At 45.0% G+C, this 24,558-nt stretch overlaps 3 protein-coding genes across 3 annotated transcripts; 1 reads left to right on the top strand and 2 right to left on the bottom strand.

The window, feature by feature from the left end:
* Positions 1–128: 128 nt before the first annotated feature.
* On the bottom strand, positions 129–11,588 carry LOC137914614 (ovochymase-2-like). Its single transcript, XM_068758131.1, has 23 exons — positions 11,438–11,588; positions 10,723–10,853; positions 10,039–10,132; positions 9,767–9,907; positions 9,477–9,574; positions 8,822–8,948; positions 8,249–8,440; positions 7,741–7,956; positions 7,456–7,596; positions 6,487–6,729; positions 6,214–6,399; positions 4,962–5,068; positions 4,739–4,839; positions 4,084–4,361; positions 3,724–3,887; positions 3,438–3,621; positions 3,110–3,328; positions 2,463–2,621; positions 2,185–2,406; positions 1,903–2,085; positions 981–1,193; positions 718–878; positions 129–323 (listed from the first exon to the last, which is right to left on the bottom strand). The coding sequence occupies exons 1-23, from the start codon at positions 11,586–11,588 to the stop codon at positions 129–131; spliced, it is 3,906 nt and encodes a 1,301-aa protein (XP_068614232.1).
* A 4,874-nt stretch (positions 11,589–16,462) lies between these two features.
* On the bottom strand, positions 16,463–18,553 carry LOC137914615 (G protein-regulated inducer of neurite outgrowth 3-like). The gene has a single exon (XM_068758132.1). The coding sequence runs from the start codon at positions 18,551–18,553 to the stop codon at positions 16,463–16,465; it is 2,091 nt and encodes a 696-aa protein (XP_068614233.1).
* A 1,996-nt stretch (positions 18,554–20,549) lies between these two features.
* LOC137914616 (ELMO domain-containing protein 2-like) lies at positions 20,550–23,668 on the top strand. Its single transcript, XM_068758133.1, has 9 exons — positions 20,550–20,662; positions 21,917–22,071; positions 22,162–22,190; positions 22,288–22,385; positions 22,486–22,615; positions 22,868–23,001; positions 23,096–23,164; positions 23,235–23,368; positions 23,484–23,668. The coding sequence occupies exons 2-9, from the start codon at positions 21,927–21,929 to the stop codon at positions 23,666–23,668; spliced, it is 924 nt and encodes a 307-aa protein (XP_068614234.1). The 5' UTR covers positions 20,550–20,662; positions 21,917–21,926.
* The last annotated feature ends 890 nt before the right edge of the window (positions 23,669–24,558 follow it).

Below are 24,558 nucleotides of genomic sequence, written 5' to 3' on the forward strand. Positions count from 1 at the left end.
TCGTGTGCAGGTGGGCTGGAACAGGTGGGGGAAAGTATGAGGTGTGCTCTGTGATAGGAGAGTGAGGTGGAGAACATTGATTTGCTGTGGCAACCCGTCACGGGATAAGCCGAAAGTAGAGCAGTAGATTATTTGGTTTTGCCACTTTCATATATAAACTTCTTGATGTTGTTGCTGATCCAGGTGCTGAAGGCGGAGACGCGGGTGAATACAGAAGGCTTCTTATCTCTGATGCAACCTCGAGGCACAAAGCTGACAATGCCGTGCACCTCCCAAGGCGTGGAGGCAGGAATCGAGCACGCAAACGGACCCCCAGAGTCACCCTGTGGAAGACATCACCGTAATGTGGAAAATGCAAAGACCAGTCTGTCCTGGAATCTATGAAGGTAAACCTTTATGGAAAATCTTACAAATCTGTCATGAGAGAGGCAACTGGCTTCTGTGCCATTATGAAACTCATTCTTTCTACAGGCATGCTTGCACATTCTGGTAATCAAGTAATGGTCCTGTCTTCTCTTTGCCGAATTAGGCCTGAGAACTGGACAGAATCTCGCTGTCAAGGCTGAATGATCACAAACAAAATGTTTACACGGGTGTTACATAAGAGAACCCCGATCATAGGAGGCCAGAACACTTATGTAACACGTCCTCAAAGCTACCGAATGGTGCCGCTCTTGTCTACGATGCACCAAGGCATATTAGACATATTAAACTCACCTGGCAGGCTGACTTGAGCTCATCTGGAGACTCGTAGCCGGCGCAGATCATGGACGGCCTGACGCTGTCCCACCAGTAAGCAGGTTTGCCGCAGGTCTTGAAGTCGATAACAGGAAGGGCTGCTTGATTTAACTTCTTAGACGCTACGGGGCTAGGATTACCTAAAATACATGGAAAAGTACAAGTTTATATCGTCGCACGCATTTCCACCCCACTGAACTCAACTTTTCTCCGGAATAGTTCAAAGGAAGACACAAACGCACCTTTCTCGTCTCCCCATCCGGTGACAAAGCAAGGCATCCCGGCAGGAAGCAAGACCCCGGGTTTGGGCAGACAGATGGGGCCGATGGCCCACGTCATATTGACGGGCTCCGCCAGATGCACCAGGGCTATGTCATTGCTGAAGTCAGCGCGATCCGCCTCGTAGACGAATCTCTCGTGGAGGATGATGCCGTCCACTCTGTAGCATTCCTCAGCTGAGGGAACGTCCACGGAGGAATTCATGTGGTGCTTCCCCAAACACATGCGCCACATGGAGGATTTATTCGTATACCTATAGGAAAGCAGGTAACAGCCTGAAGCACTGCAGTGAGATCGAAACGGGCCGCAGACGTGAGCGTTATTCTGTCGTTCACTTTCTGTGTTTTCATCTTACGCCTCGAAGCAGTGAGCGGCGGTGAGAATCCATTCCTTGTGAATCAGAGAACCTCCACAAACATGCGTGTGAGGTATGACAGGGATTGGTGAATACTGGGGAAGAGAAATGACTTTGCTAAAAAATAAAATACTATTTTCAACAGGCACAAAGAGAAACAGGCGTCGGCTTGTACCTGCATGGAGACTTGCCAGGGCCAAGAGTGGGGGGTTGCCTCTACCCCGTTAACAACCCTTGTGGTGGCATTACTGGGTGCCGTTGCAGGTGTTCCGCAATTTACCGGCCAGTCTGGGAGGGGAGAAAACATCAACGGAAATGATCTATCAATAAGCCCCCCATCTGCCAACAGTGATTCAACCTGTATTTGTACGGGTATAACTTAAATAACAGAAATCGGGTGGTTCCAGCTCATTTTTGGACGCTTGATCTTCTGTCATGTGACAGGAGTGAGACAAGTAAAGTTTTTGTTTTTGCTTTTTTTTTTTTTTAGATCACAGAGCTGCTACGACTTTTGTAAAGAGTGCTTTCACCGATTGTGATGTTATCCCATGGATTAGGAGGTGGAGGAGGTAAAGTCGGAACAACGCCGGCATCGGAACGCCAGTAACCACGAAATCCTCGCTGCTGATTGTCCGAGTTACTCAGGAAGCGAATGACAACCGAGTTGGTGGACAGGTGAGTGTCGGGTGGAAGAGCAAAGCCGCAAAACCGTCCTGCAAAAAAACAACGAGAGAGTTTTTTTCCCCAATTGCGTTGTAAACTGGTAATTGGGAAATACTCTGAAATCCAGAATGTAATGCATCACAACCTACCCAGTGATGCCATGAATGTTCCATCAAAGATCTCCACATAGTCCACACAGCCTCCAAGCACATTTGTAGCTTGCAGCTCAAAGTGAGTGAAGACGACATCGATGGATTTTGCAGAAGGAATGGCGATGCGCCACGTACACACAGCCTGGGCTCGGTAGTCGCTGGGCCAGTGAGGAGAGGCGATCTCGCCCTGATCGCTGCTGAAGCTCCCTCCACAAGGAGCTGGGTGTGAAGACGAAAGCACCGTGAGATACCATGCCAGGATGTGAATGATGAACGTTCCCCGTTTGCTCCAGTCTTACCCTCCGCAGGGTCCGCTGCCCTCCACGTGGCCATGAAGCCGGTGTCCACCACCAAGCCATTGGACGAGAACCTGACATGGAGCGTGTTTCCATCGCTCACCAGGTCTTTAGGGGGCAAATGACTGCAGTGTGTGCCTGAGCAGAAATGAACACAAGCAGCTGGATGGCTTTTCCATCTTATAAACAGCACGTCTAATATATATTCAGCACATCTTTATTCCAAACTTTTTGTTGTAAAAATTCAAGGTTGCAAGGCAAGAGATTTCATTGAACAGAGAAGGCGTGAAGCGAACTTCACCTGGAAGTATGTTTTTAATGTCCTTTAACTAAATCTTTAATTACTTATTTAATCCTCTTGACTAACTTTCAAAACTAATTAAAACTTGAGGAAGATTTGTTTTTATTTGTCCAACTTGTGCTTGTTGGTTTAAGAATTATTATTTTTTCTTTACTTCAGATCTTCTCAAATGTGATATTCCTTATTACAAACACACCTGTCCTACGTAGTGTGAATGTCGCCCAGGTGAGTTTTGAAGTTTACTGCAGTCATGTCACTCACACATTAGAACTGCTCCAGCGTTTGAGGGGGGGGGGGGGTTATTAAAAGGCAGTTGTTAACATACCTAGACTCCCTATCCTGTCGGTGAGACTGACTTTGTCATTCAAGCATAGCAGAGTCTCCTCCAGGGAGAAGCTGCGGAAATGGAGATGGACTAGTTTGCCAGCGGGCACATGGATATTCCACTGGCATTTGGCATTGTTGCTGTAGCTGCCGGGGTAACCCATAGACGACACATTTCCTTCTGTGCCAGTCAAGTCCTTTGCCCCGCCACAGCCAGATGCTACGCGGGACAGAGAAGGACAGAGGGTGAAAAGCGGGCAAGAAATTCTCTGAAGCATAGTTTGGTTTTGGAGCAAAAATGGGTCCGTTTAGACCGGCTGGATTCATACTGTGCTCATTGTAGAGGCTCCTGCGGATGGCATTTTCAATCCAGGGGAGGTAGGCAGAGGAGCGCGTGAACACGGAGGGTTTCTTATTCATAATGCATCCAATAGGGCCGAAGCTGGTTATACCGTGAACCTCCCAGAGACTACCAGGAGCATCCTGACACACCAGAGGACCTCCTGAATCCCCCTGTGAAAGTCAGGAATCAGCATGTGAGGAATCATCATCACATTATTGAACGCCGTGCACGTTAGTACGGTGTTAGGGGGGGGGGGGGGGGGTCTCTTTTACCTGGCAGACAGACTTGAGCTCATCAGGAAGGGTGTAACCGCAACAGATCATAGAAGTCTTGACCTGGAACCACCAGTAATCCATCCTCTTGCAGGTTTCATATGGCACAACAGGAAGGGCGACCTGATTAAGGGCCTCGGCAACTTTAGCATTTGTTGAATTCCCTGGCGCATGAAAGACAGTTTAGAAAAATCTAGAAACTGTTCATCAACACCGGACGCACCTGCATATTATGTCCAGCAGAAGGCGAGCAAGGTACATTATAGCAACAAATACCGTATGTAGGGGACAAAGGTGTGCTACTGGTAGGTGGGTGCATTGTATACGTTTAATATATGTGTGTTACTGAATATAGATTACCGGTCTCATCTCCCCAGCCGGTGGCGTAGCACTTCCTGCCCCCAGGAAGCACTTCCTCCTTGGACGGAAGGCAGGCGAATGAGATCTCTGGGCTCGGTTCCACGTCTCCATCCAACTGGACCAGGGCGATGTCGAACTCCACGGTGGGCACTGTGGGATACTTGAATCCCTCGTGGCGATAGATACCAGCCACGTTGAGGCAGCGCTCGCTCGGCTCCGTGTAAGTCAGGTTGTGTTTGCCCAGGCACATGCGCCAACGTTGCAGCTCATCGGCGTATCTGGGTAAGGCATCAGCAGGTGAATAAATAACCACGTCTCAGTCGGCATACCTTAGGGTCCTTTCACACTGTGCCAAGAGGACTCTGTTCGATTGGGAGCAAACGGTTGCATTTATAATTAGTTGAAAGGTCGCTGCAACCGCATCCCTGAAACTGACAGGACACTGGTGTGAACAGGGTATAATGGGAACACCAAAACTACTTGGGCTCGTCACTGTTTCTGCAAGCCATTTCCATCCAAAAAAGCACTTTGAGCCAGGGATTGCTCTTGCACTATAATAAACCTGAGGAGGTAAAGGCGCACACACACACACACACACACACACACCCAATGACTGCCTTCTACGTTTAAACAAATGAATAACATAGGCTTTAACCTCATGAAGCAGTGCGCTGCTGTAAGCACCCAGTTCTTATGGATCAGAGTTCCCCCGCAAGTATGGAGAAATGTGGGCTCTGGATAACTGGGTGGCCAAACCTGCAAGGGACACGCACCGTATATTTTATACTAGTATAATTGAATACATAGAATTTCAGAGCATATGCCCCTGCAGTATGTAAATGAACCCTAACCCCAAGAGACATGCAATGGTTGCTCACCTGCATGGACACTTGCCAGGGCCAGGAGTGAGGCTTGGCGCTCTCTCCGTTCACAATGCGTGAAGTAACAACAGGAGGAATGGCTGGTGTTCCGCATGTCGGCCAGTCTAAAACAACGACAATATAGCAGAAAAAGCATTGTGATCAATCACATGTGTTGTTGCCTGTGCACGTATGGACTCGTTTGTGGATTGTTTGCATGTCAACAAACCTGAATATACAGTACACATCTGCAACTAACAGATAAACCCTCGTGTTGCAGGGAAGGTTTTCAATCACAGGCTGGCTGTGTTCTGATTTTTGCCTCCTCCGATGAGTTTTATGTATTTTAGATGCATTTGTTTGTCAGCAAAATAACTATTTTTTAAAATTATTTTTCTCCTAACTTTGCATTCATCGTGTAAAATGATTTTCCTTCCACACTCGATCATTATGTTGATTGGCTGAAATTTCAGTTACAGGCCAAATATCACACAGCAGAATCAATTCTCATACGGATAGCTTTGGTTAACTGGAACACGGATTGGGCTTTATTCAATAAAAAGGGACTGCTGGGCTTTTGCAGATTTCTGCTCTCTACTGCGTGCTTGTCTTGTTTAAATTATTTTCTCGCTGGATTCCCCTGGCTACAGTAAAAATTCAGTGCATCTTCATAAACATGATACTGTCCTGCAGAAAACAACTAATACATCCTGAACTGGATGAGTAAAGCCATTATTTCCAGTCAAAACTCCCTGACATCAATGAATCAGTACAAATATAAATGTATTTTGGTCACCCAAGCACACTAAATGGTGCATTCTCTCCCTTCTTTGCTCGCTCTGTCATTCCTTCCTTCCATCCAACAGAGGACATTTCTGGTCAGAGCATGGGTGCAATTTTTTTTTTTTTTTTACCAGAAGCAGCAATGTCTATGTATGAAACTAAAAAAAAAGCTTTGAGCTGTTGGCTTGGCAGGAGCCCCCCCCCATCCCCACCCCGCCGGGGCTGATCGCTGCATGGTGAGGAATGCAGATCAGATAGTAGGGAAGGAAAGTGAAACACCTTGCACATATCTGTGCAGCAAGAACATGGGAGAGGGGAGCCTCGCAAAGGGGGGGAGGATGGGGGGCGGAGGGGCATGAATCAAATGATTGTAAGGCAGGCCTGGTTTGGATGCTGAACTGCTTTCAAATGAAGCATTATAAGTCAATCCGATCTACTAGCGCAGCTTTAAATGGACTTAGCATTGCAATGCAGACAGAGACCCCACCTATGGGTATGTCGTCCCAGGGGTTTGGCTTGGCGGGGGGCTCAGTGGGAGCAGGGAGACTGGAGTCCGTTGTCCAGTAGGCTCTGAACCCTTTGCCCTCGATGAACAAGTCTGTCTTGAAGCGAATCATCAGCCTCCTTCCTCTTGTCTTAATGACAGGAGGCTTCATCGTCCCACAGTAAGGACCTGAAATAAATAAAGTGGTACAGTTTACTCATTTGCGTCTCACTTTGGATAATAATACGAATGTCTGCCATGAATCAACAAACTTACCGTACTTTCTAATGAGCGTATCAGTCATACCGTTGATGTCGTACACCGTTAAGCTATCGGGGCATTTAAACGCCATGTCTCTGGGTCCTAGGTCAAAGTGGGTGAAACTCAATGTGATTTTTTTCCAAGGCGGTAGAGCAATGCTCCACATGCACGCAGCGTTAGCCTTGTAGCTCATAGGCCAGCTGTCGGACTTGATGACCCCTGTTTCCTCTGTGGAGGAAAAGCCACAGCCTTGGATTTCTGAAACGGGAAGAGGCAGCGATTGAGAAACCACATGAGATAGAAGATAGCAATTAGATAAATGCAGCCAAGCTGCAGTATCTCCATGTGAAAATAGAGATTGTTCAGAAATACATATAGACAGTCTGATCAAGATAAAGGGGAAGCAGATGCTCCACCATTTCCTCAATTTTTAACTCAATTAGTTTGTGCTGATGAGCAGTTTTTGGAACATTAAGTTCAGAGGAATATTGTGGGCAATAGTAAAAAGTAACTAATTAAATTTACTGAAACTATACTGTACTTAGGACAAGTTAAAGGATTAAGAACTTTTTATTAGTGTTACTTATTAGATTTCAGAGATAGAAATGTATTTATCCCGAGGGCAACACAGCTGCAGAACAAAGTAGTACATTGTGCAGATAAATACTGTACATAAAAAAAATAGAAAATCACCCGGAGAGCGCAGACCTCCGCCAAGCAGCTCATTCCCATGCTAATTTGATTTACACCGTCCACACGGTGATCTGGATCAAGCGGTTGTAAATTGTTCTTGGTATCTTTATACATCAACCATGAAAAGTAAAAGTGATTTTTCAATGGCCTTTGCCGTGACTTTGTATGTGTGACAGAGGACCGATATGTTTCGTGCCTAGTCTAAATAAGGTTTTGTGCTGTTTCAGCAGGTGTGAGTGTGTCCCCGTGCGGGTGTGCGTGGGTGTTTTTGTGTGTGTATGTCCTTGTTACCTGTGATATCCTCGGGGTACACGGCCTCCCATCTGGCAGAAAATCCTCGATCTGTGAGGCGGCTGTCGGACTGAAAGGTGACAAATATTGTCTCACCGCCACTAACCACCGTGGGAGGGATGGTGTAGCCACAGTGGGTGCCTGAGGATGAGGGAGAGGAAGGAAAACGTGGGTGTAAATAGAGGAGGTAGAGCCAGGGATGGGGGGGGGGGGGGGGGGTACACAGTTATACAAATCATGGGATGTTAATGAATTTTAATTCATTCTGGTGCTGCTAGGGCTCACCAAGCGTGCTGTAGCTGTCTGAGATGATCAGTTTGTCCTCTTCGCACTGTCCAGTCTCTGTTGTGATTGCCATGTCAGTGATCTGCAGTTTAACCAGGAACCCCTTGGCTACTGAGATCTTCCAAGAGCTGGTTAAATTGGCAGGATAAGAATTGGGGAATCCCACGGATTTGATCACTCCTTTTCGTCCAGTGACGATTACCGTACCGCCACTTCCTGCCCAATGAGAGCAGAGACAGCAAAGTTTAAAAAAAAAAAATATTCAAGGCTCATTATCTTAAAAAACAGCATCAAAGCATTAAGTACAGTCTGATGAAAGAAAAAAGTCTCTGAAGACCGGTAAAATAAAATGCAATAGACAACATGTTAACTGCAGAGATGCTTGACTGGTTGTGATCAAACATATCAGATGTATTGATAGAAACACACGATGAAGAGTATGTTGGCTTTTAAAGTAATTTGAAACAAGCTCGAGTTTGTGCCCAAGATGAGAAAGAACAGTGCTCACCGGGAGACGTAGGGGCAGGGGTCTGAATCGGGGTGGGTGCTGCGGTTGGAACAACAACAGGTGGCAAACTCGACTTGGTGAAAGTGGCTTTGAATCCGTTAGAAGTCAACGTGCTGTCCGATCTGAAACGGACCACAATTGTGTTCCCACTGGACTCCAATGGCTTCGGCATCTTCCCTCCGCAAAATTTACCTTTGATGGATTATTTGAAAAGAGTACAATAACAATATCAGACGCTTACAAACAGCACTATCCCCAAATTACTAATCAATGCTGGTTTAACAATGAAGTCTCTCCAGACAGACTTCGTTTCCAGAATGTCTGTCCGTTACACAGCTTCTAATTGAGCTCGTTTCTCATTCATGAAACCACTTAGTTTGCATTGCTAATGTTGCACAAGGTCCACAGTCTATTATGAAATCCCAACATTCCACTTTGCTGATGCGGGAAAATACACTGGAATAATTCAAAGCCTCGTTCATAGAAATACTATTTATTTTTTATTTCTAAAGGGAATTCATTCCCTCCTGGATTCCCGTCTGCATGCAGGGAACGTGCAAATGCCGAGCTCACCTACTGAAGAAGAGCCGGCCGTGTCGCCGTCATAGACCTGAACAAAGTCTCCACAGACCTCAGGGACCAGGTCAAAGGAAGTAAATGTCAGCCGAACCCTCTCGCCTTCAGGCACCGTGATGCGCCACTGATCCAGCACAGAAATAAGGTACAAGCACACACACACACCTTTTATTTGTACATGCACAGACTGCTTTCGTCATATGCAGCTGGTTCTTAAGGAGTAGTGCTTTTGACAGGGCGTTTATAACAGATAATAACTCTTCATGTCACACTTTGAGGAATCAATTCTGCTTCATGTTTGGACAGGTGACAATGCATGAAGCTAAAGCACAGCCAGGTGAGATCATGATGACGGCACGCACGAGTGCAGGAACAAACCGTCCGCCGAGCAGGAGAGGGACCCGAAACAGTTCACCTAGTACCTCCAAGACCAAAACCACGAACCGAAAGCTGCACAGAGCTAAAAAGGTTTAAAGGCAGCTCTTGGGTCGGGTGATAATCATCTTATAGGCATGCAGGATCCTCAGTGATGTATAGGTCCAAACGGTTAATAAATAGCAATGAATGTTATTGGTGAATTAAATGCACAGGACACTGTTCTATAGCCTAACATCATCAAGAAGATCCGGCGTCCTCGTTTGTGTGCCTGTACCTGGTACAACGCTCCGTTCGGGTACTTCTGTCCCGGGAAGCCGGGGGTCATCACATCTCCTCGGTCACCTTGGAGAAAGCCACCGGCTTCGGCTATTTCTATCAGCATGGATGGGAGGGAGGGCACTTCAGCTCCACAGACGACTCAAAGATACGTTAATACACTGCCACCTGCACGCACCCCATTACGCTCCCCTCCCCCCCTTTAAGCATTACTCATTCCAACATTACTTTCTGAGTCATTGTCTAGGTAATTGTCTTTTGTAACCCGGGTTCCACTCATCTCCGGACCTGATGCGCGTTCCGGATCCACGGCTTTGTAATGAGCCTTGAAGCCTTGGTCAGTTTTCATGTCGTTGCTGTCGAAGTAGACGGTCAGGCGGTTTGTCAGTGAAACAGACGGCCTCGGTTTGACGTAGCCACAATATTTCCCTATAAATAAAACACAACGTATTCAGCAAGCGATGCAGCCAGTTCCTCCGCATTGAATGAAAGTCCACAGTCACAGCAGAAACTCATGGCCAAGACACAAAAACGACCACCAAATGAGACTGGATATATACCGATGATTCCCAGCGGGTCTCGCAGTGTGACGGCGTCTCCTGTGCAGAGTTTGTTGTCCTCCAGCGCAAAATCTTCAAACCACAGATGGATGACCTGCAACACGGTAGACGAGTTTCATCTCTCTGTTGATTTCAGTTTGAAGAGCTGATACGGGAGAGACAGGGGAGGCAAGGCGGGCTCGTTTATTTGAAAATAGACAGCAAATTATGAAGACGTAAAGAGGCAAAAGAAACGCAGCCTCTGCTCAGGCAAAAGCAAGGAGGCCGCCGTGCTAATAGGAATAAAGTGCTTCCTCCTCCTGTGGGTGCTGGAGGAGAGCCGAGGAGAACGAAGGAGACAAGGCTGCCATCTGTCCAAGATACCGCCGTCGTATTCATCCCAGCTGTGCTCCGCTGCTCGGCCTCACATAAGTCACCCCCCCCCCGCAGTGGCTTCACAAAAGGATCAGTCACCACACGCTAAATCTACGTCTCTGTCTGAAACAGGAGCACGAGGGGAATAGTTTTTTTAAAGTATGAACTCTGAGTCATAGGAGCATATAAAGTAAACCTTCATATTAATATTTCACTTCCATTTCTTCATGACACACACTGATCAAGAAGATAATTAAAATGCTTCCGATTAAGTTGTGTTGCTACAACAGTAAGCGTCACTCATTCTTCAACGATCCCGATCCCAGTCACCTTGTCAGGCTCCACGGTGATGTGCCAGGTGCAGCTCTTGCCATTGTCGTAGCTATTTGGATAGTTCCAGCTGGTGAAGGTGCCCGACTCCCCGGAGAGCTGCTGAGGACCACCGCACCCTGATTCTCCTGCTGCAAAAGAATGGTAAAAAAAATTACATATCATCCACCCCTCCATGGTCCGATAATTCAAACCACTGAACTAAACATAAACACGCAGCAAACAATAAAATACAATACAAACTTTGTATTCAGTTTACAGTGTCTATTTTCCCACGAAGTTAAAATCTCACTTCATTATCTGCCTCCCAGTCAACCTAAGAGGAATCACCTTTTGTAGTTCTCATTTACGAATGGAGACTACGGGTCCAATTTGACAGTCGGCTTTCCCCCATTGCTCTGCCAGTGTTGCCTCAGGAAACTCTCACTTTAGATTTTCTGTCAACATTCTTCACTGTCACCTTCTTGTACTATTTCACCACAGCTGCTGAAAGGTTCACTAGGATAAGGACTGTATGTTTCTTCTGTGAAATGTCTTCTATAATATTTGCCATATTTGTGTTTTGACTATTAATTTATTGATGGGAGTTAATGTGCTGCAGACAAGAAGAGAGTGAATGACAGCAGAATATTTAAGGTACTGTATCCTGGATATTTGTTGGTATTAAAATAAAAGATAATGAATTAACAATCATTTTTGAAGCATTCACACTCACCTTCCACATGAGGCGAAGAGTTGCCTTTTTCAGTGAAGTAGACGACTACAAAGCCGATGCAGGTCCCCGTCATGGCCACAAAGAGAATTATCAGGCACTTTTCGAAGGTACTCAAACCCCTGGACCGGCGGTTATCCTTCTCCGAATCCATTTCAGTGGTGAAGAGGCGCCAAACCGGGCCACATGCAACAATTCGCAATCCTGCTGCTAACACAAGGAGATTCAGAGATCATTTAAGCTTTGAGAGGAAAGATGAACCTTGAGCTCCCTTGTTCTTATCAGCACGGAATCAAGAGAGGGTTGCAGACAGAACCATAAAACATAGAAAATGGTTAATAAATAGCGATGGTGTCTTAATCAGATTACATCAGAATATTCAGGGGAACTGAGCTTCTGTCACGTGTCACACAGGCACCCGGCTTTTATATTTTAAAAGTAAGAAGGTGAGTAAAGTTTATTTATACGGCACCTTTGATAGTTTTATGGTATTTTATTGCACTTTGGTGTGATTTAAAATGCCTTGTGAATCACTGATAAGCTGATAAAAAATCTAGTCTAATGCATGCATGCTTCTGAACTCTGGGGCGGAACCTGGAACACCAGGAAAGAACTTTTACAGATACGGGAAGAAGAACCCAACGCCATGGCGACGTGCGCTCCACCTTTCCTCAATGGGAGGAAAGGACTCTGACACCTGGTCGACAGCTGCAGGGTATTCCTGGTTGTGCCTCTTCTATCGTTTTTTTCTCAGTATTTCACCTTTATCAGCTTGCTCTGGATTTTAACGCTCCACCAGGGGACCTATGATTTATGGGCACATCTGTCAGCCATAATAAAGCAGCCGCTTAATGAGCAAATGAAGGTGACCTTTTTTTCTACAATGTCATGTAAGATGTAACGTAACAGCAACAGGCTGCAGAAACGCTGAAATTCTGGATCCACAAATGCACGAAAGAGAAAACAGAGCGAAATGAAAGACATATGAACGATCAAAAAAGGTATCGAGGCACAAACTTTGAACGTCTGATGAAAGAAAAGGTGCATTCTGCAGAAAACTGGAAGTGCTCAATAACGGAACGCTTTTGCAGCCTCAACGATGCACCACAAACAAATGTAGGTCACATTCCACTGGGAACGGCACAGCCATCAGTAGGACAAGCCTCACTGCCAGCTATCTGGATAATACAATATAAGGAGGAAGAAGGAAGGAGAGCAATAGCGACTATTTAATGATAGATATGTGGCCAAGTGGAAAAGCTTTAATCACCTTGCTGCTTTGCTATGATATGCTCAAAGAGAATGAGGGGTGAATAAGAGCAGGAAGACATGGAGAATGGAGTTTGGGGAATGAGGCACTTAGAAGAGGAGAAATGATGCCAACAAACCACACAGATATAGCTGGAAATTGAATCATTTAAAACTTCCACCAGTACACAGTGGAGTGCTTTTGAAGTCTGCGTTTTATAGAACACAATGACACTGTGATCATCAGCAACTCCTGAATTAATCACTTGGCAATCTCAGAATATGATCTGTAAACAGTAATTAACAGTCACACCCGTGATAGAAGCACGTCTAATGATCTCAGAGAGGATGGACTTGATGCTGAGGACGGTCTAGATAATCCTAATGGCTTCTGTCCAGCCCCTATCAGGGCTTCTCTGAGCTGAGGCGACTGTGCCTGTAAAGCTAACTGGGACAGCGCAAGGATATCTCAAATCCCCACAACCAGGCCAGCAACTTATCCGTTAGTTTTCAATCATAGCTAAGACGTTTTTGCCGTGGCTCTGAATTCACCCCAGAGTCCGGGGATGCTATTACAGAGCGACCCGTGCTGACACAGCCCATCAGTTTCCTTTTGGACTGGGAATGCATGAGTGATTATTATTTTGCCTTCAAGCTGGGTTTTAAAGTTGTACTGTTGCTGTCATATTTAAAAGATGGCTATTTAACAGCCAGCATTATAATAACAATACCAAATGGAGACGTGATTCTACACTTCAAAGCTAAGTTGCAGCAGTTATATTGTGCAATTCTTCCTTACAGCATTAGCTGTGAACTGAGAAGGTGCAATGCTGCACTTTAAAAAGCAGCAGTGCCAACAATGATCCTAATAATCATAGCCTAAGCTTCTCTTTCCCCTGCAACAGACCTAAAAATGCATTAATGAGTGCTGGATGACACTTTCTTTCATCACCAAATATGAATTGCTCCAATGCTCATCCCTAGCAGAACTAATATATATTCCTGTTGGAGTTACGGTGACTGCAACCTGCAGTATGGATCCGGTTCCATATATTTATAACTCATTTGCGTAAATGAATGTCCTCAGTAGGCTGTAATGATCTGCAGTGCCTCAGATGGAGAAGGGTAATAAGAGGGTAATATAATGAATGGTGTCATATCTTTCCAGGGTAAATACATCACAGTAGCCAGCAGCTACAGTAATGATAGCTTAGCATAAAGTCTCCACAGCAGAGCAAAAAATAAAAGGAGATAATTCTGAAACTGACAGGCATTTTTAAGATTTGTTTGCAATAATGAACAACAGTTTTATTAACCGTTACTTCTGACAGTAGAGATGGTGGGAACACTGTGGTTGCAACAAGATGAGATAAGATATTCTTTTATTAGTCCCTGAAGGGGAAATTCAGAGGGGGTTCAAGGGTCAAAGGCCAAATTCAAACATATTACAAATACTTGAACGGTGCAGGTTAAAATATATATAATACTTCAATAGAGAAATACACCAATGAGGCATGCGATAATCAAAACATCCGAGGAGGGAATCAAGCCAGTGAAGTGAATGTTGAAAGCGGGTTTAATGCTCTCCTCTAGCAGTGGGTGGCATTTGTCCAGATGCCTTTGCCAGCTCCATGTTCCTTGTCATTGGAATAAATCTCCCTCTGTGCCCATGGCCGGATCTAATCTCCACTTCCAAATGGGAAGAAGGCATAATGACACAATGGGAAGGGGAATTATTAAAAATTAAAACACAGCTAATTAAAGCAAGGGTGGAAGGATCAATCTCAAAGCCGGTGTATCCAAGTATATAAAAAAAGAATCTTAGACCTAAACCGGAAAAGAAGAGACTCGCGCTATTCTATCTGAGGATGAATTTGATGCTCACACACCTTTCAGCACTGCAGAGAGAGACCTGTCTTAAATACATATGGGAATAATGAGTGTGTTAAGAGGTCATGGGCAACAGATTCTTTTTCCTATAATAGCTGTATCCTCTGCTTCCACTGGATCAAAGAAAATGCATTAGCATTAGTTGCATCAGTCTGCCCTGTTTTATAGGTTTTGACATCCCACAGCACAGACATTACGAAGATAGAGCGCTCTCTCCCCCCCCCCCCCCCCCCCCCACTCTTCATCCTGAGATGAACAGGAAGCGACACGCTTGTTAAGACAATAACAGCCGTCGCCTGAAATCAGTGTTACACCAGCCGGGGCGCGTAAATTCACACCGAAATGGAACGTTCGCCATCTTAGGTATAGTCCTCTCTGTGTGAAGAGTTTTTGTTAAAGCAAAATAATATGGCAGAACTTAGAGGAGCTCCACAATTAACCTGGAAACTTGAATTAAAGCGGACTCGCACCAGATCACACGTTGAGATTCTGTTGAAAAACACTCAGTGGTGTGTCGAGGACTGAAAGCTGCAGTTACTCTCGCTATTCTGCAGACTGATTTTCTATTAATAATCACACTATATTACATTACAAGATGATGTTACAAAAATCACCATCTAACATGAGATGTCAATCAGCTTGAAACATTTTTAAATGCATATAATAAGAATGATCAGAAAGGCGAAATACTTTTCACAGTAATTTTCAAACATTAGATCCTAAAACCAAGTTATAGGTTGAATTAATAAATGAATCCAGTCTGAGCTCCAGCTGAATAAACCCTTAAGTATCACATAGCCATCCCCAACAGACACAAAAATTACTGAAGGGTTTATTCAACTGAACTGAACTGATGTCATCTGTTCAGTACAGAAACTGCATTTTTCTAACGAATTATATTTGGCAGATTAATGAAAACATCCACGGATGATTAAACATTCCTGTTGCGGCCCACATGCGAACTTTGATCTGTATCACAGAGATGGAGTTGGAAGCCTCAGAACAGACTTCATGCCCTCGTTAGAGCTCAGAATCTGTCTCATTAAGCCTGACACCAATTCATCCAGCGCCGTCTACAGCCTATTGTACCTTCACTGGGCTGCAGTCTGCCTTGCATCCGCGCTGAGATCACCTGCTGCTCTCACATCCCTTGACATGGCGCTCTGCTTACACGCACAAACATCACAACCTTCGCTCCACCAATGCTTCTGCTCTTATGTATAAGTCAATAAATTAACTTTAGCAGTCCAACCTGCCCGAAGGAGCACCCCAAGGGATCGGAAATGAAGAGTGTGTAAAGCGCAACTTAGAATGTTTTGTCATTTTAATGGAAGAACAGCGATTTAACAGTGCATGAATGCATGCAGTCCCTTTTTGAACATCATAAATCATTAACATACATGTGCACAAAAGGAAATATAGGGCTCCAAAAACATCTCGTAAACATATGACAAGTACACCCAGTGCAATGAGATGTTGGTTTAATGTATATGCACAGATATTCTGACAGTAGTAATATGTCTACCCAGTAATCAGTGGTTATTACCGGGAGGATTTGCCCTTCATTTAGGCCATCGGAACTAAGATACATGCGATACACTGATATTGCCTTTTTATTCAATAAAAATCTTCTCCCTCATTTTATTTCCATTTCTAGAAAACATGCCTTGCGTTGTTCACATTGTTTTACCATCTCCCACCTTCTTTGATCACAAACATCACAAATAGATGGACTCTTTATGCTATAACACTTCAGGAGTACTTACTCACAGGGGTCATCGCCCCCATTATAACGTTTCACTTGGCAAAGCAATCATGACGAGGGGAGGACAAGCATAGCGACCTGTAGGAAAAGGGGAGGAGTCTGACATCGGCTACCTCCGAGCTGTGCTACTCGAGGACGGAGGAGGGAGGGGGACGCACGCAGCAGTTGGGCCGTCTGGCATTCTGCAGCATCGACCTGAAAATGTTCTGTTGCCTCCTTTTGTTCTTCCTGCCATGTTGTGGCGAGTCAGCTCCGGAAACTGACTTCCTGATGGACGTGCGGGCGAACAGTTTCCGCTCTTGCTCCTTGATTTTGCACTGCAGGTGGCTCTGTATGGCGAAACCAAGAGATTCAGGGTCAACAGAAGCGCCGTAGACCTCCCAAGTCATCCCTTGGTCATCCCAGAGCACGTCATGGACGTTTTTTCCTTTCTCCGTCCCCGACTGGTCATCCTCTATATCCTTCCGCTCCGGTTCTATCTTTGCTTTGCCAGACTTTGCCTCTTTCGTGAGGACTTTTCCTCGAGACTTTTTCACAGAACTTTCAGCTTTATTTTTGGTTAGATCTGACTTTTTCGCTGTCGCTGCTGGAAGAGCCCGTTTGTTCTTGGTTGTAACGGCAGCTGGAGACATTTCAGCATCGCTTCTCACAGCAGATTGAGGCTCGGCGCTAGTCTTCGGGGATGCTCCTGGTTTGAGACAGGGAGCTTCAGCAGCGGCTGTTTTCAGTGAAGATACCTGAAGTCCTGATTTATTTTGGGAGTCACCCGTCTCTCCATGCTCCTTGTGGTTGCCGTGTTCAATATTGATTTGATAAACTGGCCGTGTGTTGCAGAGGGCTGACCCGGCGTCTTTAGGTTTGGCTCCTAACCCTTTGTCTTGCTGTTGGGAAAGGTTTTCTGAATGGAAAGCCACATTTATGTTGGGGCACATCTCTGCCTCAACAGTAATTCTCTCCGACCTTGGATCAGAGGAGGCGGATAGAGTGCCTACATCCACCTGATGTAATCCCACACCCTTGTCCACCTGGCAAACTATAGCCAGGCTCTGCATCTCCTCCACCAGGACTGCGCCGCCACTTGTCCTGCGGGTCACAGCATGGGGCAGCAGACTTGGGCTCGTGGACACGGCTTTACTGCATGTATTAGCAACCGCCTGAACCGCCATATCACGGCACTGCTTGACTGGGGTGGATGACGGAGATAAGGTCATCGTCGAAGCCTCCCTGTGGAGATCGCGGCGCTGCTGCCCTTCACAGGCAGCTGTGGCACCTTCAACCGCCTGCCCGTGGGCCGCCATGCTTCGTGGCGCCTGGGGCAGAGTGGAGGAGTCCGCCTGCAAGGACACTGGCTGATGCTCATCTGAAGAGACTTGTGATTGCTTTAAGGCTGGCAAGTCCTTCTCTCGATGTGTTGAATTAGGATTCTTCTGCATAAGCCCGCCCTCTTCCTTTTTGCTGTCAGATGGAGGTGCATTGGCGGTAACTGGAGCCGCGGCGGTAGCCGCGGTTATGTCTTGCAGATGGGCAGAGCTTTGTCTATGATCCCGCAGTGGAGAACTGTCCTTGTTTTTACAAGCTGAAGAACTCCCTTTACTGTCAAGCTGTGGCTTGGATGCCGTCTGCCTTAATTCACAGGCACTGTTGAGATTTCTGTTATTTGGAGACGCGCGTTCTTTACTGTCCTCCGCACCGGAGGATGTCAGCTGTGCACACTCCTCCGTCGCACTTTGATCTTTTATTCTGCGGTCTTTGCTCTGCACGTCGCCCTTCGTTGCAGAAACAGCAGAAGACACATCGGCTTTGAAATGTTCCTCTTTTAACGTTTTCATATTAGCATTAGAATCCCTCTGCGTATCTCCCGCCCTGCCGGAACCTTGACCTGTTGGAGACAGTTCTGGCATCTGTTGATCCCCAGTTGTCACGCAGTTTCCACTCTTTGGTTCTGGTTTTTCACACACAGTGCTGCTCAAAGGTTCGGCTCCGAGGCAGACTGTCGTCTGGGTTTCCGGGTTGGTGTTAGCCGGAGAAGAAGACAGAGATTTGTTCGCCGTTTTGTGGTCTGGAGAGGTGGGCATGGTTTTTGGACAGACAGGAGCAACTTTGAGGTTGGGCTCTTTGGACCAGTTGGCATTCGGCTCGTTGTTGCCCAGTGTGTCCAGCACAGCCAGCTGAGGGACCATCTGGACTGTCACTGTCCTCTTTGGGTTAGTTCCCATGTCAGACTCACTTTTTCACTCTTGAAACATTGTTGTAATCCAAAGATGAAAACAGACGCTCAATATCAGTCACACTTTCCTAATGAAGGAAAACAAAATAGATTATTAGTTTGTTTTTAGTGATTAAGCAACACTTTGCAGACCATCAAACTGATTTACTGATGTGTAGCCCTGGAATAGCTGAGTATCAAATAAATTAATGTGATGCTATTAATTGTCACTTAAATAATCAATGTTAGAATGAAAAAAGAAAGACTCTCAGCCTGCTTCCTCAAAGTGTAGAAGCAATGTGCCAGCACTCGGCAGAAGTCTGAAATATCTGGTCCTTAAGAGACAGATAAATGTGTTGCACTGAATAAGCATCTCCACATCTTAGGGAGAGATAATCAGGTCATATCTGTACCTGTTTCTCAAAAATAAAGACTATTAACTTCTGACACTGGGATTAAAACAATGATCGCCTCCCTCTTTGTGCACCTGGTGTACCCTGAAAGAATCATTTCAAATTTTGAGTTGAAGAAAAGAGAATGGGAGGTCACTACCTCTGAGTCATGGACAGGTGTAAGCCCATTTGTGTGTGCTCTCCCACCATGCATCTGCCTGTCTGTTGTCAAAGTGCAAATATATATATGGGCGGTATCATGACTGCAATTAGACATGAAAAAAAATGAAACGCCCTGGTGTCTGGGATTTTTCTCTTGCCTGCAGCAAGTCAGAAACAACAGAAAGAGCGCATGCAGAATGTAAATGCACGCGCACACGCTGACATTACATACATTTAAGATCTATGTCATTCACTGCAGCCTACATGTGCAGTCCTGTCTCAACCCATCTCAGCCACCGTTAATATTTGCTGAATTGATTTGACCTTGCGGACAAATTCATGATTTGGCACGGAGGAAATCATATTGGAATGAAAAGAAGCGCACGCCTTACCTTCAGAGGCGCTTTGCGTCCCGCGACGTTTGCGCGTCTCTGGAAGTGAGACGAGGATAAACCCCAGATATGAATATGGAAAAATCAACCCTGCGTCCGACAGCAAGCCACGCCTTTCACCGGTCCGTGGGTATCGATTCCACGGAGCAGAGCGGAAAACTCAAGCATCCTGACTGAATGACTGCGCGCAATGAGTCACCACGGTCCGACCGACGGTGGCTGCCTCATATGTCGCTGCTCACGCGTCCACGCGCGCCAGTCAAGGAGCGAACCGTGCGCGTCATGGACCTCTGGCGCTGATGTGCGCTATCCCAGGCAGCGAACGTGCGCGCTGCAGCAGAGTAAGCAAGATGAATGGATGCTTCATCTTTAAGTGATAAGTCAGATGATTGATGTTGTGCCTGCAAAAGCCCACGGGCACTGACTTAGGTGAGAAGGAAGAACGCAACTTATTTTTACAATCAAATTCACAATTGAATTAATGTGCCAGAACTCAGCGTTGCTGTTATTGAGTAAGAATGTGACGCAGTCGGTGCAAAGCAATATCATTTGACATCAAAAAGTGGCAAGACAGCATGAAACAAAGTATAATACTCAACACTGATTACTTTTTTTATAAATCAGTCTTATCATAGACATGGCATCACCTTGTGGTGAAACCCGGAAAGGGTAATGCATAGATCAACACTATCTGCAGACTTTGATTCCGTGTGTTAATAATCAACGAGCTCACCGCCACTAATTACTGCACAAATACGTAATCGTTGAACAAATCGCATCTCTTCTGCATGTCTCTGTGGTGCCGGCCAGTGCAGACAGACAGTCGCCAGGTGGCGCTGCAGGTATGTTGAAGGAATCAGTCACTGGCTGGTGGTGCGTTCAAAGACGTCATTTAGCTTTCGCAGGCGTTTCTCTGATTTAGACTAACATTTTAAGCGCCAGTTGGAAAATATTCACTTTTGAAAATAAAAAAAAACTTTGACACAAGTAATGTTTAAATTAAGATAGGCATATAGTCTGAAAATCTCCACAGTGCGTGTTAACTCGGTTGTTGTGTTTTCAGTTACGCGTATGACCGTGAACGCAGCGCACCAGAGAGCCAGACTGTCGCTATCTCGGCCCGCCGCTTCGCTTCCAAGTGAGTTTTAGGTTCGGCGTCTCCATCTCGACAAGGTAAGAGTGACTTACAGCAATACCTGCGATGATATCTAATTTAGCTTAATGTATGTTAGATGATTTACTTTGTCTGAACAGGTCATCTGTGAGTATTCACGATGGTTAGCCAAGTTTGTCTTTAATTATAGGCGGTAGCTGGTACGTAGCACGTTAATTATCAGCACTGCTGATTTACTAATAGTCAAAATCCAGAACTTGTCATGAAACTCGCTTCATTTTTGTATCTTGAACTGAATGATCATGTCTATCCGACTTTAGCTTTGCGTCAATGCTAGCTACTACAGGGCCATTTTCTTCTTCTGTGGTGCGATGTAAGAGAAGGCGGGGCTGGATGTCCAACCCGGAAAGTCCTGCATCAAAATGTTTCCGACTACACCGAGCGGAACTATAAACGTGTTGTGCACTGTCGGGGCGTATTTTAACTTGTCTAATTCATTCAGTGGCGGTGGAGATACACGGCTGAACGAGCGGCAGATCTAGAAGGATCGATTCGTCGCCGACAACGCCACCTTAGGAATTTCACCTAAAGATTTATTTTGTTCATTTATCTCTGAGCTCTTCTAGAGGGTTTCCCCAAACACACCCACGCACAGGTCCGCTCACAATGAATACAAGCACGGCATTCTTAGTTAACCTTTATTTAACACCCCAAAATAAGCTAGTAAACGAGGGTCTCAACTGAAATAGGCAAAATAACCACTGAGGCGAGTAAAGCGAAGAGGCAGAGTAAAGAAAAGAGGCAAGGCAATGACACTCAGGCAGGCCAACTTAATATCAGCACCAGGGATGACATAGCACAGCTTTAACCGACTCGGTTTACCTGCAGGTTAGCATCTGCCAGTCCACCGAGCTCGCTGTAGCAGCGGCTACCCGGAAGGGGTCTCACAGCTACCGACCTGCAACCGGAAGTCGTTAACGGACGTTACCTCAATCCTAATCTGCAAACGCGTCAGCGTTGTCACACACCTTCAAGACGGGGAAACCGCAACGACCGCTCATGTCAGCCGGACAGAGAGGTTGAGACAGGGAGCGACGAGCGGGGAGGTGCATATACACCCCCCCTCATCAGCGGCAAATGAGCTACAGGTGCTCACCACCACACCTGCCTGCCTAATTACCCCACACAAGCAAGGAATGTCTGGGCAACCAACCAATCATCCGGTTACAGTTCGATATACATTCTGAGTCTCTATACATTCGCTCTCTCAAACATTCAACGTTATTAATATTGAATGTTTATTTTCTGCCCAGGTTCGAGAACATGCTGGGGTGTATCTGGCAGTATTTGTACACGTCCTTCCTGAGGTACTGGCTGAAGTGGCTCATCAGACAGGCAACAGGAATATGTGAGCTGCAGAGAATATGCTCTGGGAACAAGCCTGGGGCAACAAGGACAATAAAAGCAGGTCAAAAAAATTACCCCAAAGAAGGTATTCTTTTATGCTAAGTATACATTTTTGATTTGATGCTAACCGTCCCTTTGTATTTCATCGTAGAGTATTCTCTCCGGTCATCAAAGACCAAGGTAAGAACACGTTAGCAGTTTTAAAGGTTTGTTTTTGAGGCATTTTTATGTTGTAGGCATACAGTATGTAGGCTCCTTTCCTTTGCTTCCTTTGTAGGCTTTAAGAGCAGCTTTGGAAACCAACAATGACAAATTAGAAGATTGTGTAAAGCAAATTATGAAAGTTAAATCTATCAAAGCCCAGAAAGATCCACTGTAAGTTCACATCTTTGTTATTTTGAAGGTTCTTTTACTCCCAAATGATGCTTAATCTTTTAATCACATATTATTTGTTTTAATCTCCCTGCATTTCTAGGTTTCAGGAAAGCCTGCACATCTGTCTTTTACAGATTACAGGACACGGCAGCTTGTGTGTATCTGTGGAAGACTTGAGAAAACAAGTCTTCAGCTCAGAAAGCCAGGAACATGAGGCCAAACTGTTGAAGGTGTTTATGGATTTGTACCTTTTTAATAAAACAGTCACTGTGTATGCTTTTGTTAGATGGTTACTTTTCACAGACTAATAAATCAAAGGTCTGGTGGAAGTAGTGACCTGCAAGACTGAAAGTTATTAAAAGTGAAAGTGGATTTGCTTGACAGATACGTGATGTTTTATGAATATAAGAACACACTGAAATCGAATTTGACACGAGGCCATCCGCAATTAAAATAACGCTAGAAATCGTCTGCACTTTCAGTTGTGGGACTTGTTGATGCCAGCAGTCAAACTGGAGTCCAGGATCACCAAACAGTGGGGAGACATTGGATTCCAAGGTGACGACCCAAAGACGGACTTCAGAGGAATGGGCCTGCTGGGCCTAATCAACCTTGTGTGAGTATGGATGATGCATTTATCGCCTTAAATTCTAAACTTTCTATAATGGAAATATGTTAAATATATAAACATGTTGTTACTGCTGTTACAGGTTTTTCAGTGAAAACTACACAGAGGAGGCTCGGCAGGTTTTGTCACATGCAAACCATCCTAAACTAGGGTGAGAGGCAGACTTCCACATGTCATTTCAGACCATAATCTTTACTGATTTAGCTCTTCTTGTACTTTAGGTATTCGTATGCCATAGTTGGGATCAATTTGACAGAGATGGCGTACAGCCTCCTGATGAGTGGTGCTTTGAAACCTCAATTCTACAATACAGTACAGGGCACGCCTGAGCTCCATCACTTTCATCAGCTATACTGTGAGTAAAAGAAAAAGTCCTCTTTCCATCTGCTAAAGAATAGATTGAGCCAAAATGCATTGTTGTTTTTTTTCTTTGTTTTTCTAAAAAAGAATATATTGTTTCTTCTCTTTAGGTTATCTGGCGTATGAGTTTGATAGATTCTGGATGGCAGAAGAACCAGAAAGCATCATGCAGTTCAACCAGTACAGAGAAAAGTTCCATAATGTAGTCAAGACTCATTTACAGGAGCCCGATGTAACTCTCAAATTGACTGTCCGTTCGGGAAAAAACTTAACTATATTCAAAAATTGTCCCTGATCTCTCTGAAAGAGGAAAGAGGCATCGAAGCAGACAAAGCTGGCTGATGGGTCAAAATTAAAACGAATAACCCCCCTCACATTTTCTTTTCTTTTTTTATTAAAAAAATATACATTAGGTTAGGCTCAGTGAAGTGGAAATGAGGACTGCTGCAAAGTGATACCTGTAGGTTATGTTGTAACTATTGTTCTCCGAGTGATCATGTCGATTAATTGTGTACGAAGGACTTTCAACGGAAACAAGAACGCAAGGGCTTTATTGAAATGCGCCTCTTAGACAGGTTGTTTGACTGTACTTGTACTGCTCTAACATTCTATAAATATATAATATATTCATCATCATCTCCCCATTCACTCACATATTCCATACACACATTTCAATCATGTAACTAGGTGGAGAAAGAGTTCATCCGGTACATGTCTACCGCTTGTGAGTGCTTTCAGTAATGAAGCACGCACAGTTTCAGTTCAAATATGGCTTTGATACAAATGACCAAATCTCTATCTCTTGTTTGAATTTGTGTAAACAAGACATATGTCTTAGAGTAGTCCTGCTCAGGAATCTTATTTTTAAGTCCAGAGACCATGGGCACAACTTCGTGCACATTTTTGTGATTTGTATTGTGCAACTGGTGGTGAGGAACCCAAAGTGATTGTTCGCGTCAGTTTTCATAAATGTGTAGGTTTGAACATTGTTATTTACATGCTGTGATTTGATTTCGAGTATTGTTTGTAATAACATCTCAATCCTAATTAATAAACATTGTGTCGTTTTTGATGTGTCTTGTGTAATGGAAATGAAAGCACAAGTTCACTGCAAGCAAGGATAATGTCTACGAGAAATATTGGCTTTTTGTTTGCTTTTTTACGATTGGCTTACATGTATCATTA

The sequence above is a fragment of the Brachionichthys hirsutus genome, unplaced genomic scaffold (assembly GCF_040956055.1).
Source record: "Brachionichthys hirsutus isolate HB-005 unplaced genomic scaffold, CSIRO-AGI_Bhir_v1 contig_257, whole genome shotgun sequence".
NCBI lineage: Eukaryota > Metazoa > Chordata > Actinopteri > Lophiiformes > Brachionichthyidae > Brachionichthys > Brachionichthys hirsutus.

Coding starts and splice junctions, on each gene's coding strand:
- LOC137914614 (XM_068758131.1), bottom strand. CDS start 11,588: ATGGATTCGGAGAAGGATAACCGCCGGTCCAGGGGTTTGAGTACCTTC. Junction 3,622..3,723: donor AGCTCAAGTCTGTCTGCCAG/GTAAAAGAGACC, acceptor TGACTTTCACAG/GGGGATTCAGGAGGTCCTCT. Junction 2,622..3,109: donor CGACAGGATAGGGAGTCTAG/GTATGTTAACAA, acceptor ATTTCTGCTCAG/GCACACACTGCAGTCATTTG.
- LOC137914615 (XM_068758132.1), bottom strand. CDS start 18,553: ATGGGAACTAACCCAAAGAGGACAGTGACAGTCCAGATGGTCCCTCAG.
- LOC137914616 (XM_068758133.1), top strand. CDS start 21,927: ATGCTGGGGTGTATCTGGCAGTATTTGTACACGTCCTTCCTGAGGTAC. Junction 22,072..22,161: donor AACAAGGACAATAAAAGCAG/GTCAAAAAAATT, acceptor ATTTCATCGTAG/AGTATTCTCTCCGGTCATCA. Junction 23,002..23,095: donor CTGGGCCTAATCAACCTTGT/GTGAGTATGGAT, acceptor CTGCTGTTACAG/GTTTTTCAGTGAAAACTACA.